Source organism: Oratosquilla oratoria, chromosome 11, assembly GCF_046742065.1.
Source record: "Oratosquilla oratoria isolate Oo_2021 chromosome 11, ASM4674206v1, whole genome shotgun sequence".
NCBI classification, from domain to species: domain Eukaryota; kingdom Metazoa; phylum Arthropoda; class Malacostraca; order Stomatopoda; family Squillidae; genus Oratosquilla; species Oratosquilla oratoria.
In genome coordinates, this window is record NC_134787.1 from 69,724,488 (window position 1) to 69,744,827 (window position 20,340).

At 40.1% G+C, this 20,340-nt stretch overlaps 1 protein-coding gene across 1 annotated transcript; it reads right to left on the reverse strand.

Moving 5' to 3' along the window:
- Positions 1-3,187: 3,187 nt before the first annotated feature.
- LOC143030089 (isoaspartyl peptidase/L-asparaginase) lies at positions 3,188-20,132 on the reverse strand. The gene is made up of 8 exons (XM_076193291.1): positions 18,957-20,132; positions 14,689-14,770; positions 14,281-14,445; positions 12,931-13,072; positions 12,323-12,422; positions 9,727-9,905; positions 9,343-9,581; positions 3,188-3,475 (listed from the first exon to the last, which is right to left on the reverse strand). The coding sequence occupies exons 1-8, from the start codon at positions 19,077-19,079 to the stop codon at positions 3,267-3,269; spliced, it is 1,239 nt and encodes a 412-aa protein (XP_076049406.1). The 5' UTR covers positions 19,080-20,132; the 3' UTR covers positions 3,188-3,266.
- Between the last annotated feature and the right edge of the window lie 208 nt (positions 20,133-20,340).

Genomic DNA, 20,340 nt, shown 5'->3' on the forward strand with positions numbered 1-20,340 from the left:
GATGTTCTCTTGGGGTGGTTTTGATGGATCCTGTAATTATTCACACTGCTTTACTATCTATAGAGTTTAGGGTGTCTAGGTTTTCTTCATTGCTGGGAATTATTCTGTGGAGGCATAGTCAAGTGATGATGAAGTCCCTCAGGGAGCAAAACTCTTACCTGCCCTTTCAACTTCTTCACAAATGATCTCCCCACATTAGACCCAGAACATAACACCAAAACATTTACCTACACTGATGATAATAACCTAGCACAACCACAATACAACAACTAAGAATATCAAAGCTAGTTCACACGAACAAGAACGGTGGCTTTGATAATACAGAATGGAGGCCTCCCCTTAGAAATCATCAGTAACTATACTTCTCCCCGATAACCATGAATCAAAGAACCATGCTGTGGTGAAACTAAATGGCCAAATCTTTCTCTTGAAAAAAAAAAAAAAAAGTCCTAGGCCTCACTTTTGGTAAATGTCCTTAAGATAGCACATCAAAAACCTGACATTGAAAATCATAAGGAAAATAACCACATTAGACTGAAAGCTAGTTTTTGATCAACAGAACGAGACAAATCAGTCTAAAAACAGTTCTTGAGCACACTTGACATACATATCAAAAGGCATTTTCTCCTGTATTGGGGGTGGGGGCTGCATCAAACCTACACCCATGCTGCATCCATTTCCCATTGGTCACTGTCACCTCCCTCCCATCTCTGCACCTTCTAGATGAATAGTCATTTTTGTCCCTATACACACTGCTCAAGTCAAAAGCAAGTACTGTAGCTACAATCAGGATGAAACAAACACTATGAAATGCTGGCCCCTGTAAAGAACAATAGGCCTGCATTGGGCAGCTGAGGTCAAGATTGTGCCTTGAGTGGACATTGCCACAGGTGATATGATGTTTGAAATAGTGCTGAAACTAATTTAAGTCATATTAGTGCTAACCTTGTGATAAACATTAACTTTAGTGGAATATGAAGGAGCAGAATAAAAAATTAATTTTGTGAACTTTTAAACTTTTAACCCCTTCCTACGTAGATGTCATGAGGCAGGAGTGGGTATATGAGGATGCTGGCTTTGGCGTTTTGATTATATTTATTTTGTAGTTATAGGTGAATGACTCCCATATTCTGTGAACTCGCTTGATCATATTTTCTATTGTTATCAATATTCTGAGTGAAAGAGAGCGAGTAATACAGCTGTAACATTATATAATGTGAGTTGTGGTGCATCATTGAATCATCACACATCAGGCAGCTGATGCTGCCTGTGAGAATTTGACTCTTATCAAAGAGGTTAACCTCTTCAATACGAGTAAAATATTCATACGCACATCAGGTTGCCTGACGTACGATTATGCATAACAATATGCACATTACAAAATATAAAGTTATTGCTGCTATACCTATTTTCCTTCACCCTGAATAAATATGACGTCACAGAAAATGTGATCAAGCCTGTTCACAGAATACAGGGATCACTCAGCTACAACTACAAAATAAATATAATCAGGAAGCCAATGCCGGCATCCTCATATACCCCACTCATGGTTCTGTCTTGTAACACATGCATTGGCATCATCGTATTCAAGAGGTCAAGGTGAATATTTAATTTCTTTAGTTATTGAAATTCTGGTTCTAACAATTCTTTAATTATCTTTCTTTTACTTTTTAAGTAAAGATAATTAGACACTACTTCTAACCCCAGGCAGTGGGCGAGATGCAGGGATGACCCATTATCCAGGGGGAGACAAGATAAGAGGTAGGGAAGGGGGTGGATGGGAGTGGAGTATGTGGGGATGGAATGGGTGGGAGAGGTTTTTATTCTTTTGTTTTTTGGCTACCTCCTCTGTAAGGGGGGAAAAGCCTTTGGTATATGTATCTTTCCTTATTGAACACTTTATCCTATACAGCCACAAGTTAACAATCTTTAGACAATACAATACTTCTTTTCTCAGTAGCCTGTGGGCCCAATCAGAGGTTGTTGCCAGCTCCAAAGAGACAAGGGTCTCCTGCAAGAAAAAACTGGGGCAACAGATCGATTTATCTTAATTCCTAGTGGATAGAGGGTCATCCGTCTCCTATCACACTACTGAGGTAAGAGGCAATGCAACAAGACTCAAAAAGGTTCAGAATTTAATAAATAAAGGATTACAATTCTTATGCTTTATTAGCCCATAGCACCAGTTCTCAATGAAAATATCAGACTTCAAACAGTTCTATTTATCTGTTGAATGCAATGTAAAATGTTATTCCCACACCATCCTTAAAAAATTCTTTAATTACTCGTGTTCCTTCCCCTGACAATTTGAGCATCTGATGTATGACAGCAAATAAAAACTTTAAATTTATGCCCAGAATTTATCTACATTCACACCCACATACATAAGCGTAAATATTATATATATATATATAATATACATACACACACACACACATATGTAATATATATATATATATATATATATACATATAGACACACACACACACATACATAACCATAACATCTCATTACTTGGGTAGGAGGGTGGCCAAGTCAAAAGTTCCTCACTTACTATATACACAATAGATCACATTTAAAACCACCACCCAACTTGTTACTTCATGGATAATCCACAAGGTGCCGAGATAGAAAAGGTGTTCAATAGGTTTTAATATGTATGTACAGGATGTGCCTCCCCCCCCCCTTACAGGGGGGATGGCCATGTCAAATCATACAACCACTTCACATTACTCCAAAACCCAGAATACATGAGCTCCTATGACAATAATATATATATATATATATATATATATATATATATATCACTGTACAATTAAGGAAATCATTCACCGACTTCCTCAAATGCCTTATGGTGGGGGAAAAAAATTCAGAGTAATTTGTCATAAATCAAGTGTCTTGGTTGTTTCTTACCAAAGTTATCATTTACAATTTATTTAATTGTATACAAATATACATAGCAAAATGTAGAAAATTATTTTTCCAACTGTACAATTCACTGCTGTCTGAAAACTACTGCAACACAATTAAAAGCTTGCAGAGAAGTCTATAACTATCCTCACACTGTTCATCCAGTTATGGCTTCTGTCCTGATTAATTCTCTGCTCAGAAATTTAGTTTTCAACATAACTAAAGACTATCATGCCTTGCCACCTCACATATCAGGTGCTGGAGAAAAAAAAAAATATTTATCTGACCCATGAGTTGTCAAATTTGTCTGGAATGTTATACGTCTCCAGTTTATAAGAGAATTATGCTTCCTGCAACTATGTCACATATGGTTCAACATGATGTTCTCCTGGATGGATGCCATAGTGCAGTTCCCCATCTTTAACATATGCCCAAGGCATTCGGTCTGTTGAGAAAAGTGCTGCTACTTGGCCTGTATAGGATACTGCAATTGCACCTCCAAAACCTTTAATGCGTTCTTCCATGCGATTAAGACTCTTCTTTATAGATTCCTCTGGTGATGTACCTGTTCAAACAATAAAAAAGTTCAGTGTGCTGATAACTTAACAATAATAATAGTAGTAATAACCTATCTATATAGTTAGGGCCTCTTCTCCCATATATGGGGGATAGCCAGCTAAGACATACACCCATTCCACTCTCATCCAACACTATGTTGTAGTAGTAGTAGTTTGCTTGCACGCTATTATTCATAAGCAGTGCCTATCAATTCAACCTGCTGCTGCTTTCATAAACAAGCAAGGTTAAACAATGTGGCTATACATAGGCCCATGGCACCATATGGATTTTATGATCCGCAGTAAAGGTTGGTCCCCTCTTCCCCTTCCCTCCCCCCTTTTCCCCATAAACCCATAGATCCATCACTAGCCACTACCTGTCAATCAGCTATCCCCCCCCACCACACACACACACATAGTGGACAGTCCTACAAACTTTACAGCGATAACATCCGCTGGCCTGTCCCCACCTCCTACCCTCTTTCTCCCCTCCCTCTCTCTATCTCTCTACCTCTCCCTTCTTCTCTCCCACTCTTTTACTATCTCCTTCTCTCACTTTCTTTTCCCCATCTCTCTCTCTCCCTCCATATATTTTCCCCATCTATCTGCCTTCCCTCTCACTCTCCCTCTATCTTTCTCCTCCTCTCACTTTCTCTTCATCTACTTTTCTCCTTTCATTTCTCTCTCTCTCCAAACCCTCCCCCCTCTCTTACTTTCTCCTCCCCTCCTGATCCTATCTCCCTTCTCCCACTCCTGTCCTCCTCCTTTTTGTTGCATTACTTTCCATAGTGCTTCTCTCCTGTTCTCTCTAAATTTGTGTCCATCATACTCACCCTCAAAATTCAAAATTCCCCACGACCTGGCTCTCTTTCTCTAGCAGCTCCTCTCATTATATCTGCATAATTGCATTCCCAGGCACCCATCCCCCTCTCGCCCCTCTTATCCAAATGCTTATATCTCTCTCTCTCTCCCACGTGTTCTCTCAGACAAGCATGAGGGAAAGTTGTGAACTATCATGTGAGAATTGAGTACTGGCAAGCCAAGGGACTAACAGAAAATGTCACTTGGAAGGAATTATAATATCAAAGAGGTTGTGTTCTGGGGCTGGCACAGGTGGGAACTGGTGTTAGCATTATCCATTTAAGTCACCCAAGGACTAGGAGTCTCACCCATGATGGTCAGCAAAACATGCTGCATTTGTGTCTGCACAGCAAAATTGCAGAAAATTTGCATGCATCAAAAGTGGAAGAGGGTCCACAAACTGCAGAAGAGGAGAGGAATGCAGAAATTGGAGGGAGCAACAATTTCCAGAGGCGAGGAGTGGTCAACTGGGAGGGATGTGATGAAGATGAATGTGGGTGGTAGTCTAGTGAGTGAGAGAGACTCAGAAGAGGGAAGTGACCCCACGATATTGAGTTCAGAGGATGAAAGCCCATGTCATCAAGAACAGCAAGGCAGGAGGGTAGAGGGTAGGTTCTAGGAGATGTGGCAACAGCCCATGGTTGAGGAGTGGCTGGACAATGCCTACAGCAGGATACTTGCCTTCTCCCCAAGGAAACCTCTTCACCCTGCCTAAATGCAATGTAACCAAAGACCTAATAGAGGAGATGACCTGTCTAATAAGAGTACATATAAACTTGTCTCCCTATGCTTCGTGGGTATTCAAAACGTTGGCCACCCTTCCACACCTTACATGTCAGAGGACTCGCAGAAAATCAAAGCATTCTGAGAATGTCCAGGCATTGCAATGGAGGATGGAACAATGGAAAAGATAAGAAGTGGAGCAACTAATGATGGAGGCAGAGGCCATTCAAGATAGATTCCACAATGGCACTAACAGAAAGAAGATACCAGAAGACAGAGCCAGGAATTTTGCAGACAAGATGAGGCAGGGAAAGGTTGAAGCTGCCATGAGGTCACTCACAAAGGAGGATGAAGACCCAGGAGTTCTACCCCTAAATGAAGAAACACTAAAGATCCTGAAAGAAAAACATCCAAATGCAAGATCAGCAAATCCAGACACTAAATTCAATGGTGACTACTTCCCACCCCACAAAGTGATCTTTGAGCACATCATGAGAGAAAGGATTTGGAGCCTTGCTCTACACACCCAGGGAGCAGCAGGTCCATCGAGCTTGAATGCGTCTGGATGGAAATGTCTCCTTAACACCAACCTATGTGGGGCAACAGCAGGGGTACTGCAGGATGCCATTGCTGGTTTGGTGAGGAAAATGGCTACTGAGGACTGTCAGCACCTTGAGGCATACAGTGTGCAGACTTATCCTGCTGGATAAGAAGCCTGGCTGTCATCCAATTGGTACAGGTGAGGTGCTGAGAAGAATAATAGGGAAAGCTATCATGGAAGTCGCAAAGGATGAGGTGTATGGCTGGGAACCTTCATATGTGTGTGGGGCAACAGGCAGGTTGCAAGGTGGCAATTCATGCCATGAGGAGGATATTTGAGGAAACAGACTCTGAAGTAGTATTATTAGTCGATGCTTCCAACACCTTCAACAACATAAATTGAGAGGCTACTATACACAATATCAAAATCAAGTGCCCAGTTTTGGCAAAGCATGTGGAGAACACATAGAATCAGCAAAGCTATTTGTCACCAACAGAATTGAAAAGAAAGAAACAATAGTGGAGGTCATCCAATCAATGGAGGGCATTACTCAGGGAGACCCAGTGGCCATTGCAATGTACACACTTGGTCTTATGCACCTGCAACAGAGGATACAAAATGAGGACACCAGGGTTAAACAGATAGAATATACAGATCACAGGGGCAGGGAAAGTAGCAGATGTAAAAATGTGGTGGGATTTGGTGCAGACACATAATCCAGACTTGGGTTATATCCCAAATGCAAAGAAGTCTGTCCTCATAGCGAAGCCAGATTACTTTGACGAAGCCAAAAACTTCCTTAAAAATAGTGAAGTGAAGGTAGCTAAAAAGGTGGACAGACATCTTGGTGCAGTGATCGGTTCTGAGTCATTTAAAAAGCAATATATCAAAAACAAAACATCAAAAACAAAGTTGATGAAGGAGTATTAGGATGGTTTGGATACATGGAAAGAATGAGTGAAGAAAGATTAGTAAAAGAGGTGTGGAATGTAGAGGTGGAGGGAGTGAACATGAGAGGGTGACTAAAGATGGGGTCAAAGGAGCATTGAGAAAGTGGGGAATGTCTGTTGAGGAAGGGAGAAGACAGAAGATAGGGGTGAGTGGAGAATGGTTGTGTATGGTTGTTGCTGTAATGCATAGAAGGGAGTGGGTTGGGGACAGGAGGAGGGTGAGGGAGTATATGTGAATGATATTTTGACACAGCCTGAAGGGATTTCTCCCAGTCTTCTCTGTTTCTGCATGAAGGGACAGAGAGAGGAGGGGTCACCGATTAAATGAAGTGGCCTTGTTGTGGATGAGCTGTGTCTTGCTACATTGTTTCTGACCCATGGTGGTGAGCAAGATGCAGGGATGACCTATCATCCAGGAGGAGCCAAAAAAAGAGGGAGGGAGGGGTGGTGATTGAGAGTAGAGTATGTAGGGATGAAATGGGTGGGAGCGGATTTATACCTTTTACTTTGGCTACCTCCCTTGTAAGGGTGAAAAAGTGGTATGTATATGTATGTATGGATGGGGTGGTGCAGGAGGTAAATGTGAGGGTAATGGGAAAGGTATTGGAAAGAGTTAAAGGAAATGGAGAGGATCGAGAGATAAGCCAGTTGGCGTTTGTTGTTGTTGTTGTTGTCATTCCCTAGACTGTCTGTCCGAGCAGTCCCGTCTCCCCAAGGAATGCCATAGCCGAAATTGGGTTTTCCCACAAATCCTTTATAGAGCGTATGTTGTGTTGTTTGTGTGCATGATTGTGTATAATGCAGTCTTCCATTATGTGTTGTATGGTATGGGGTGAAGTGTTACATCCTGGGCAGCTGTTCACAATGCGGTCATCCAGCCTCTTCTGGTAGCTTAGAAGTGCTGGGTGGTGACCGCACCGCAGTCTGGCCAAGTGGACTCTGTCCTTTCATGGGAGAGAGGATTCAGAAGGGTGGATATCAGGGGGTCTGGCATGCAGCAGTGTGTTGTCTTTCAGTGTGTTAATGGAGCGGTGAGTGATATGATTATGAATATGTTTCTGGAGGCTGGTATTTGGTGGTTGTGGAGGAAGAGAAGAGAGTATCTGTGCGTGATAAAGGTTTTTGGGTGTTGTTTTAATGTTTCTTGGTGTGTGTGGGTGTTCTGCTATGTAGTGTTGCGGGTGTAATGTGTTTGTGGTGGCTGCGGCAAGTGTTTGTGTGCCTCTCATGTCGAGGTGGTCCTTGACTTTGAGGACTTTTGTTTCATGGTGTAAATGGTCTGTAGGTGTTGTATTTGTGCAGCCTGTAATTGTTTTTAGGGCTTTGTTTTGTATGATTTGAAGGGTGTTGTGGTGTGTCTCACTGAGATTAGGAGACACTGCTTGTAGGAGGACCATAGGGGGAATTAAGGGAGTTTGTGATGGTGTTTAGAAAGATATGCAAGAGGAGAAAGTTGAAGGTAAATGTAGGTAAAAGTAAAGTGACACAATGTACAATGGGAGAGGATTGCAGCAATTTGGAAGTGAGTATTAAAGGAGAGAGGCTGGAGGAAGTGGATAGCTTTAGGTACTTGGGGTCGAATGTGGCAGGAAAGGGAATGGAGGTCAAGGTAGACAGTAAACCAAGAGAAACAAGTACATGCTCTAGGGGATTAAAAAGTGAAATGAGAAGTAGACATTTGGGAATGGATGCTAAGAGGTGATTGTATGAAGGGGTGATTGTGCAGACAGCACTGTTTGGGGCAGAGACATGGAACATAACAGGAAGAGAGGAAGAGTATAAATATGTTTGAGATGAAATGTCTTAAGAAGTATGGTAGGGGTTATTAGGTTGGACAGTGTGAGAAATGAGGAGGTGAAGAGGAGAGCTGGGTGGAAAAGGAGATGGCAGATAGTGTTGATTAAAGATTATTTGGGATGGTTTGGACACATGGACAGAATGAGTGAAGAAAGATCAGTAAAAGAAGTGTGGAAGACTGAGGTGGATGGAATGAAGATGAGGGGGCTACCAAAGATGAGATGGATGGATGGGGTGAAAGAAACATTGAATAAGAGGAGAATGTCTGTTGAGGAAGGAAGGGAGAAGGCAGAAGATAGGGGTGAGTGGAGAATGAATGTGTATGGATGATACTGAGATGAATGGAAGAGTGTGGTTATGGGTGAATGATGTTTTGATGCAGCCCAAAGGGATTTCTCCCCATCATCAATGTTTCTGTATGAGGGGAAAAGTGTTTTTTTCCCAATTAAATGAAGTGGCATTGCTGTGGATGTGCTGTGTCTTGCTGAATTGTTTCTAGCCCAGGGCAATGGATGAGATGCAGGGATGGCCCATCATCCATGAGGAGCCAAGATGTGAGGGAGGGTGTTGGATATAAATGGAATGGGTGGGGATGAAATGGGTGGGAGTGGAATTATGCCTTTTAAATTTGGCTACCTCCCTGGCATATATCTATGTATATGCCAGGTTTTACACTTACCAATTACATATAGTCATTCAGGTAAAACTTTATCTGCACTATGTATCAGACATACACATACATATACCAAAGGCTCTTTTCCCCTTATTAGGGAGGTAGCCAAAAAATAAAGGCATAAAATCCACTCCCAACCATTCCATCCCCATCACACTCCACTCCTATCCCCCACCTTCCGTCCCTTTAATCTTGGCTCTTCCTGAATGATGGGTCATCCCTGCATCTCGCCAACTGCCCTGGGTCAGAAGCAGTGTTGCAAGACATAGCACAAAAAAAAAAAGTAAACAATCTGATCTCCAATAAAACAAACTGTTCTTGTCAACATACCTATTTCCATATGAGAGATAACTTGCATTGCTAAACATGCCTTCATGATAGCTTCACCATGCCCAGTTGTAGATACAGCACCAACGTGGCCATCAGCATATGCCCCTGCACCAACACAAGGTGTGTCCCCAACTCGACCTGGCATCTTTCCAGTAATACCTCCAGTTGAAGTACCACAGGCCACTTTACCATTAACATCAACAGCAGCACAGCCAACTGTTTCATGACCTTTATGGAAGCTGGAAGGAGAAACATAACATACATATATATATACATATACCAAAGGCTTTTTCTCCCTTATATGGGAGGTAGCCAAAAAACAAAGGCATAAAAACCACTATCACCCATTCCATCCCTATCACACTCCACTTTCCTCCCTCTTACCTTGGCAACTCCTGGATGACGGAGTCATCCCGGCATCTTGTCCACTGCCCTGGGTCAGAAGCAGTGTTGCAAGACAAAGCACATCCACAGCAAGGCCACTTCATTAAATCGGTGACCCACCCCCTCTCCGTCCCCTCATGCAGAAAAGATGGGGAGAATTCCCTTCGGGCTGCATCAAATTTTTCTTACACATACTCCCTCACCCCCCATCCATTCCACCTCATGCATCACATCATCATCCATATACAACCATTCTCCATTCACCCATCTTCTGTCCTCTCCCGTTCTTCCTCAACAGACATTCCCCTCTTTCCCAAAGCCCCTTTTAACCCCCATCCATCCATCTCATCCTAGATCGACCCCTCATGTTCACTCCTTCCACACCTCTTTTACTAGTCTTTCTTCACTCATTCTTTCCATATGACCAAACCATCCCAAAACTCTTTCATCCACCCTATCTCCCAACTCCCTTTCCACCCCCATTCTCCTCCTCATTCCTCACTCTATCCAGCCTAGTAACCCCTATCATACTTCTCAGACACCTCATCTCAAACACATTCAAACTCCTTCTCTCTTATGTTCCATGTGTTTGGGGGTGAGGCCTCAACAGACAGGTCAGCAATTTGGATGAAATGTATAGCAATCTGATTTAATTATTAATGCACAAAATACATTTATCCTACTGAAGTCAATACTGAAAAATTGTAATACTCCCAAATGGATGACGGATAGATTGAAACATGAGATCAGAATGAAAAGAGAACTTTATGTAAAAATAAAAAATGGGGAAACACACCTTAGATCAAGATATAACGAAATGGCAAAGCTGTTTAAAAAGAATACATGTACAGTGAAATGTAATTATGAAATTAAGGTTGCTAGTCAGATTCAACCCAAAGGGTTTCTTTCATCTCTATAGAACAAAAAATAAAGAAAGAATAGGACCAATTCAAAATTATGAAAATGTCATAATTGAATCGGAGGAAAAAATGAGTGAAGAGTTTAACAATTATTTTCTATCGGTGTTTACTAATGAGAGGTTAGATAAGTACCTGACTGCAATCCGATTTTCAGAGGGGATGTAGAACGTAATCTATCTAATATCAGCATTGGTAAAGTAGTAGTCAAGCAGATTGAAAGGCTTAAAACTACAAAATCCCCAGGTCCAGACAAAAAATTTCTGAGAATGCTAAAGGAGTGTAAATTTGAAATCTGCAACCAGTTAACTGAAATATTTAATAAATCAGTAAACAATGGTTTTGTGCCTACTGCTTGGAGGCAAGGAAACATTGTTCCTATTTTTAAGAAGGGAGATAGATTGTCTATATGCAACTACAGGCCAATCAGTTTGACATTGGTTATAGGAAAAATGATGGAATCAGTTATAGTAATTAGACTCTGAGAACACATCGAAAGACATAATTTAATTCGTGATTCACAGCATGGTTTCTCCAAGGGTAAGTCATGTATAACTAATCTTCTATCCTTTTACACTAAAGAATATAAGGCGTCAGATAACAATGATAATTACAATGTTATTTACCTTGACTTTAGCAAAGCGTTCGACAAGGTGCCACACCAGAGACTACTAAATAAAATCAAAGCCCATGGCATAGGAGGAAAAGTGTTAGAATGGATTAGAGCTTGGATTAGTAACAGAAAACAATGGGTCACCATCAATGGAGTAAAATCTAGGTGGGGCAATGTTACTAGTGGAGTCCCACAGGGCTTGGTTTTGGGTCCCTTGCTGTTTATTATGTACATAAATGACTTAGACGATGGGATAAATAGTGATGTTAGTAAGTTTGCGGACGACACTAAAATAGGATGCCTAATTAGGTCAGGAGACGACGCAGAGATTCTGCAGGATGATCTTAACAAATTGTTCACATTGTCCGTGAAATGGCAAATGAACTTCAATATCTCTAAGTGTAGCATGTTAAACATAGGGCTACACAACCTCGAAAATAGATACAGCTTAGATAACACGCTTTTTGAGAAAACTGAGTGCGAGAGAGACTTGGGAGTTCTAGTAGGTCCGGACATTAAAACCAGGAAACAGTGCATTAGTGCCAGGAATAAAGCTAACAGAGCATTAGGTTTCATTGCTAGGACAGTAATGAATAGAAGTGCAGAGGTAATTATTAAACTCTATCTAGCGATAGTTAGACCCATCCTTGACTATGCGGTCCAGTTTTGAGCTCCATCCTACAGAATGGTCATCAATTCACTAGAATCAGTACAGAGAAGAATGACCAAAATGATACATGGACTCAGAAATTTACCTTACGAAGAGAGGCTTAGGCACCTTAACTTACACTCTCTGGAAAGACACAGAGTGCAGGGTGATCTAATATAGGTGTTCAAGTGGATCAAAGGCATTAACAAGGGTGAAGAACACAAGGTCATCATATTAAAACAACAGGGCAGGACTCACAGTAATGGTTATAAACTAGACAAATTTAGATTTAAAAAGGAAATAGGCAAGAATAACATAACAAACTTAAGAAAAGTGAATGTAATGCGAGTGGTCATTAGAATTAAAATGTCACCAATAGAAAACCGATTCAATGCAGTCATTCTGTCAGTCCATTGCCCATGGTCTCTCTTGATGAAGACCAGTTGCCTTCAGGTAACTGGTATCAGCCTCCTGGCAAGACTGTAAGTCACTCAGGGAAGATACATACTGTTGTTGTCTGGGTATTGTTAATGTGGGGCATCACATGTGCTGTTCTATGTGGTGGTTGTATCTGGAATAATTTGAATCTATGGCCATGTCTATTCTGTGTCTGCACTATTTTAATGTTGGATGGTGTCCTGAGTGCAGGCATAACAGTGTGAGTCTTATCAGGTGTATGTATTTACCTAGTAGTATTATACGGGAAGAGAGCTATGCTCACAGTGACCTGTCTTTGTATCTTTCAACATCAAGTTTGTTCTTAAATTCTTGTATAGTTTTTGCATTCATTGAGTTTGACACCCTTGGACTAAGGCAATAACCTCCATAATAGAGACTCAATAGAGATAAAATGACAATATTGTTAAGAAAGTAATAAGATGCAATTATTGCATGATCTTGGAGAGGGAGGTGTGAAAAGGGGTAGGATTTTCTTCCCCTATGCTGGATTTGGGAAGAAGGGGAGGTGAAGCTATAATACATGCAATTACTTTTTATATCATACAAAATTTCAATTTGTCACTTACTCTTTTTTGTTGAATAGGGAGAACACAGTTTTGCTATATTTTTTGTATTTCTCCAGCTCCTCCTTTGCGTATTCAGTGACAAGTTCATCTGGGTCAACTTGATGGATATTGTGCTCTTCACCAAATTTATTAGCTCCCTCTCCTGTCAAAGAATAAAAAATATGCATTCCCAATCATACTTTTTTTCAGTTATGGTTATGACCTTTCACCCACAAGAACTTAAGATATAAGGGGGAAAAAGGGTGATTGATGGGAATGAAATGGGAGTGGATGCATGCCTTTGACTTGGCTACCTCCTGTATAAGGGGAAAGAAGCCCTTGGTAATAGATATATAATTATAGTTTACATATTCCATGTTTCACACACCATTTTACACATGTGATTGAAGTCATATCTAAAAAAGCTCCATAAAAACTCAGACTTTACATTGATCAAGCAATGAATACATACATGTTGAACATACAGTACTACCTCTCATTAACAGACTAAAAGGGGGGTAACGGTGTCCGTTGATGTGAATAATCTGTTAATTTGGAGTGGTTTTTGGGTGGCACAGTGATTGCATGCACTAAACAACGGCACCAAAAACACCGAAAACACAGCAAAAACACCACAAACACAGCTAATTAACGTCCGTTAATGAGAGGTCTCACAGTATATCTAAACCTTTACTTGAAAAAATTTCCAAATACTTAAATAGTCCCAAAGGAATGCATGTGTGGAACTATTTATTCCTCTCCCCCCCTCCCTAAATGCTCCACATCACTGAACAGTGTATGTCCAAGAACTAATGATAGGTAGCTGCAAGTGGTAGTCCTTTGAGTATGATGTCAAAAATTCATTTCCTTGTTGCCAAATATGGAAATCTATAAAAATTCTTTTCACTTTTCTCACTACCAGAACCATATTAGAATTTATCTCTCATTATTCTAAACTCTTCTTACCATAAAGGCCAAAGTACCAGGAACAAGTTTTATGTCTGCATGGAGCACAACTTTTAAGCTTGTTCCACATAATAATTTACTGCACTACCACTATAATGTTCATGTTAAAAGGTGTGGGCATTATCATGACATGTGAAATGAGGCAGTGCTATTATGTATACCAAGGGTTCATACTGTACATTTATAAGGGTATTTGGTTGTTTATAAATATGTAAAATTTTCATACTTGGAATTTGTAATCTTGTGGTTAAATAAGAGCTAAAAATGGGCATTAAAATACTTATATATATACATATATATATATATATATATATATATATATATATATATATATATATATATATATATATATATATATATACATATATATATCATTCAACACAGTAATAATCATTGAACACTTACCCACAAGTAAGACATGTGGAGTTCGTTCCATGACAAGTCTTGCCAGTTTGACTGGGTTTCTTAAGTTCTTTACAGCTCCAACAGCACCTGCTTTCATTGTATCTCCCTCCATAACAATTGCATCCATTTCCACTTGGCCATCATAAGTTAAAACTGACCCAGTGCCTTTGGGGGATGTTAAATGAAATGGAAACAGCAATAAAGCTTGTCATGTAAACCTCTGCAACAGTATGCTATCGTAGGATTCTTATACAGATTAAAATATGGATCAAGTTACATACACTTTAGTACTCTTATTCTTTTGACTGTATTCCATTTTTTTCAAATTTTCAAAATCACACCCAATTTCCAACCTTCCAAATGAATTAATCATAATGTGCAAAGCCCATACAAAAAACTTAGAAATACCTGCATCAAAAACTGGACAATCCTCCAAAGATACCAATCCTGCCTCTACTGCATCCACAACAGATCCTCCATTCTCCAACACCTGGATAAAGTAAATGTATGAAATTCCACAGACCCATTTCCTATCCTACAGTACATTACACCTAGGTCCCTTCATCCAGCACTCACCAATTGCCACTTGTGTGGACATTTGGGCCCAGGAAATAAACCCACTTGGGGCATGGGTGGGGTTATATGACTTGGGCCAATTAATGAAGTGGGTTTATGTCCTAAGACCAAACGTCTGCACAAGTGGCAGTCGGTGAGCGTTGGATTAAGAGACCTAGGTGAATCTCTAGTTTGTTTATACCAAGACCTTTTTCCCCCTTATAAGGAAGGTAGCCAATTCAAAGGCACATACCTACTTCCACCCATTCCACTCCCCTCCACCACCCTTTCCTCGCTCTCATCTTAGCTCCTCATGGATGATGTGTCATCCCTGTATCCCACTCTCTGTTCTGGGTCACAAGCAATGCAGCAAGACACAGTACATCTACAGCAAGGCCACTTCACTTAATCAGTGACCCACCTCCCTTCCATTCCCTCATGCTTGAAAAAGAGAAGACGGAGAAATCCCTGTTTAAATGAGGAGGAAAAGGAGTACAAGAGGAAGCCGAGAGAAGTGTGGGAGGTGATGAAGGATAGAGTAGAAGTAGGAGCAGGGGAGGAATGGGGGTGTTTCAAGGAAAGAGTAACAAGGTGTGCAAAGATAATGTGTGGAACAAAAAGGATGGGAGGTAATAGAAAGGGTAGTTAGTGGTGGGATGATGAAATGAAGAAGTTTGTTGAAGAGAGAAGTGAGTATTCATGGACTGCTTGCAAAGTAAGATGAAACATACAAAAGTAAAAAAAAAAAAAAGAGAGATGTAAAATGAGGGAGGAGTATGACAGAAAATTTTAAAAGTAATGAAAAGATATTTTGGAAGGAAGTGGAGGCAAATCAAGTAGTAGAGAAGAAAAGGTAAAAGGTGCAGATGGAGAGATGATAATGGAAGAGGAGGCAGTAAAGGGAAGCTGCTAAATGTGGAAGAGGATAAGGAGGGAGTGGTGGTAGCAGTGGGAGGAGCTAAGAAAATGACAGATGGTGAGGAAAATGGAGAAGAAATAAGAAAAGATGAAGTGCATATACTTAATAAAATTATGAGAGCAGGTAAGGCACCTGGGTTTGATGAGTGTCATGTGGAGTGTCTGAAGAAGGGAGGTACAGTAACAATGGACCGGCTAGTGAGGTTGTTTGATGTGTGTCCAAGAAAAGTTAGTGCTGAAGGAATGATGCCAGTACAGTTCTGCTATACAAAAAAGGGGAAAATGTGAGATTAGTATTTTTAGAGGGACCAGTTTGAGTGTAGTTGGGAAGACTTATGGGATGGTTTTGAGAGGATTAGGAGAGGAACAGAGGAAGTAATTGGTGAGATGAGAAATAGTGGGGGTTTAAGAAAGGCATGGGTTGTGTGGATCAGATTGTTATAGCAAGACAGACATGTGGGAAAGCTATGGGAAAAGGTAAGGATGTTTTTTGGGCCTTTAATGATTTGGAAAAGGCTTATGACAAGGTAGACAGGAAGGCACTCTGGGAGGTTCTGCATATATATATATGGGATTGGGGGAAAGCTGTTCAGGGCAGTCAAGAGTTTTTACAAGAGTAATAGAGCCTGTGTTAGAATTGGAGATGGTGAGAGTGCTTTGAGGTAAAGGTGGGACTGCATCAGGAATGTATCATGTTGCTGTGGCTGTTCAATGCATACATGGATGGGGTGGTGCAGGAGGTAAAGACAAGGGTAATGGGCAGGGGATTGGAGATGGTTATAGAAAATGGAGAAAAATAGGTGAGCCAGTTCTTGTTTGCTGACCACACTGTGCTTGTGGCAGAGTCAGATGAGAGATTAGGGGAGTTTGTGACAGTTTAGGAAGGTATGCAATAGGAGAAAGTTGAAGGTAAACGTGGGTAAAAGCAAGGTGATGAGATGTACAAGGATAGAGGATGGCAGAGAGTTGGAAGTAAGGCTTAAAAGAGAAAGGCTGGAGGAAGTGGACAGCTTTATGTATTTGGGGTCACATGTGGCAGGAAAGGGAGGGGTGGAGGTAAACTATAGATTGAGAAGCATGTAAATGCCTTTAAGGTTTAAAAAGTGTCATGAGAAATAGGTATCTTGGAATTGATGCTATGAGGAGATTGTATGAAGGGGTGATTGTGCCAACAACTTCATATAGGGCAGAGACTTGTAATTTAAGAGAGGCAGAGAGGAAAATTTTAAATCTGTTTGAGATGAAATGTCTGAGAAGTATGGTAAGGGTTATAAGGTTTGATAGAGTAAGAAACGAGGAAGTGAGGAGGAGAGCTGGAGTGGAAAAGGAGATGACAGATAGGGCTGATGAAAGAGCACTGGGATGGTTTTGACACATGGAAAGAATGAGTGAAGAAAGAGTAAAAGAGGTGTGGAACGTAGAGGTGCAGGGAGTGATTTTGAGGAGATGACCAAGGACGAGATGGATGGACAGGGCAAAGGGGGCATTGAGCAAGAAGGAAATGTCTGTTGAGCAAAGAATGGGGAAGGTAAGAGATAGGGATGAATGGAGAGTGGCTGTGCATAGATGATACTGTTATGCAAGGAAGGGAGAGGCAGGGAATAGGGAGTGAGTTGTGCTTATGTGTGAATGATATTTTGTCTAAGCCCAAAGGTATTTCTCTCTCTAGTTTGTATTAAAGATAAATTTTTACAAGTGCACACCTACGCAATAAAGCAAAAGAAAATTAAAAGTTAAATTTGTAAATTATAATACATCAACGTAATATATATTTTTCTAGGCAGAAATCAATAAAAGAAAAAGTTGCTACAAGCAATACATAAACAAATGCAGCTGCTTCAACTGCTTGAGATGCCACCTTTGTTTTGCTAGATATGGAGGTAGAAAGAAATTAAAATAAGATCAATTTGTCTATTCTAACCTAACCAACCTACCTAGCCTGCATTTAGTAATGTGGTATCTGTAATTCTAGAGGTCATCAGGGTTGACGTTGTCATCTTTGACCCCTGAATCTATCAAAACAGATGGCGTCTAAAGAAGTTGATGCAACTTCATTTGTCTGTGTATAACTTTTAGCAATGTTTTCTGTTATTGATTTCCACCAAGAAAAACATATCACACTGATGTATCATAATTCACAAAATTAATATTTAATTTTCTAATGCTACATCACATAGGTGTACACTTCTAAAAAAAAAAATACTGCATCAAGCATATATATCCATACCAATAGGCCTTTTCCACATTATATAGATGACCAGCAAGGCATGCATTCACACTTCACATATCCCACACTCATTAATTATTCTTTGTCTGAGTTTCTTAAGGATGGAAGGCCCATTATGTCCCCTCCCCACTGCCAGGGTCAGAAGCAATGCAGCACAACACAACTCTACAGCAAGGCCTGACAGCTTAAGCTAGTTTAGGTAAATTTTTAGAAGTTCACAGCTATGTGATATAGCAATTAAAAATAAATAATAATCTTGTAAATTATAATACACAAATGTAATATACATTATGCTTGTGGAAAATAATAGAAAAGGTTGCTAAAAGCTATAAACAAACAAACAATGCTGTTGCTTGAGACGCCACCTTTGCTTTGGTGTACATTAATGCCATCACAAATGCGTAGTTTTCAAGTAATGAATTTTTCAACTTAGGCCTACATCTCCTCCCCAGGATTGGGTTAGGTTAGGTTAGCCTAATTTAGGGTTAGCAACTCTTGCATGGGCAGAATGGGCTTCGCTAAATGTAGCGGATAGAGTGAGAAGTTTTGCGAATCGTTGGTAACACTCCTCAACAATAACAGAGCAATGCTTGCATCAGCTGCCGCCAATGCTGCCGTCAAAGGTGTAACTTATGTATTTTCATATATTCTTTATGTTCTTGTTGATTTTAGACCTGTTTTGCAATGCCCATTACTTGATTTAATACTTCCCACCCAAAAAAAAAAACAATTTCCACAGGTCTCCCAAGATCGATGGGGATGAGAGGTAGGCATAAATTGTGGAAATGATATATTTGCGATGGAAACGAATAGTAAAATCAATCAGTTCACTACTTAAATCACTAGAAAAGTTTAAAGCGGAAGGTGCAGCAGAAATTTGTTGGTTAAGCGAAACTGTAAATTGACCTAATTTTCTATCACATAGGTGTGCACTTCTAAAAATTTACTAACAATTATAATATACAAGTCTACATACCTGATAGCCTTGGATTGCAGCAGCTTTAACACCAGCAATGCTTCTCTTCCATAGTTTTTCAGGGATGGCCCATGCTCCTCCATGTACAACCACAACTGGATTAGCCCTCCCCGACCCCTTCATTGCATTCCCAAGGCCAAGAGGCAAGAGTTGTTCTCAAATACTCATCAACTTAACTAATCTTGAAATAATGCACCCCAAATTTCCCATTTACAAGCTGAGGTTGGTGTACTATAAAATGTACTTATTAATTAGCATAACTGGTCTAACACCCACATAAAAAGCTTCAACAAAAAAACAGAACTGAAGTCACACAGCTAATTTTTTTTTATCACAACCACTTACTAGATTCTGTATTTACTAAGATGGTACAGTACTTGTATATTTTATGTACAATATAAAATTATCACAAATTTATGCAACTAGTGTCCTTTTTGAAGACTATCAATTTCTGCTTGAGTTTGAAGCATCTTTCTTTGAAGCCTGTCCCTCCTCCTTTTCAACCACTCGATTCGCCAAGTTTTAAACTGATATCCACAGAATAATCCTACAACAAACGTCACTCCTAAAGATACACCAAGAGTAGCTGAACTAATGGACAATTCGTGGCTTCCCATGATGCGAATACTTTATCCAAATATCCCCTTTATATCTTGATGGATTGTAGTACTTGCCCACCCGGTTTCGAGTCGTTTAAGAAAGGACAACATAGAACATTGCACCTTTGTATTATTGTTATTGTACTATTCTGGTTGAGCAAGCTTTACAATCTACATAAAACTATATACTTATCTCACATATCAGATTGGAATATCAATATCTGAGATTATAAAAAATATATTTCAATAAGAATAGTGAATTATGAAACATTCAAAATCCAGACTTTTCAACTTTAGTTTTATCTACAGAGGGACATTTTTTTTAAACTTACCAGGAATTTATTTCGCTAAGTTTTACAAGTTCACGAGAGAAAAAAATATTGAAGATAATATTTGTGTGGCCGAGTGCCTACGTATCATTTACCTTATCCACGTTATTTCCTGCTTCTTTGAACCCAATGACAAAGACTTCTAGCTAAGTTTTTCTTTCACTCGTATATCCTACTTTAGCTAATCATTCTGTACATTTTTCTTCCACTGTACTTCTCTCACTCGTTCTTCCCCTCGTTTTCTCCACATACACACTGCCCATACACATCAGCAAACACCCGTTCGACCCGTTCTACACGGTGGCCTATGACCCCGTGCCGGGGATGCCAACTGCACACACATACTCGCACCACATTCATGCCACAATAAGCACAAAAGGAAATGTTTAAAGTATCTTAATTATGTTGAAATTAATATTAATCGATAATTGTTGGACGGCTGTTTCAGCGGACAGT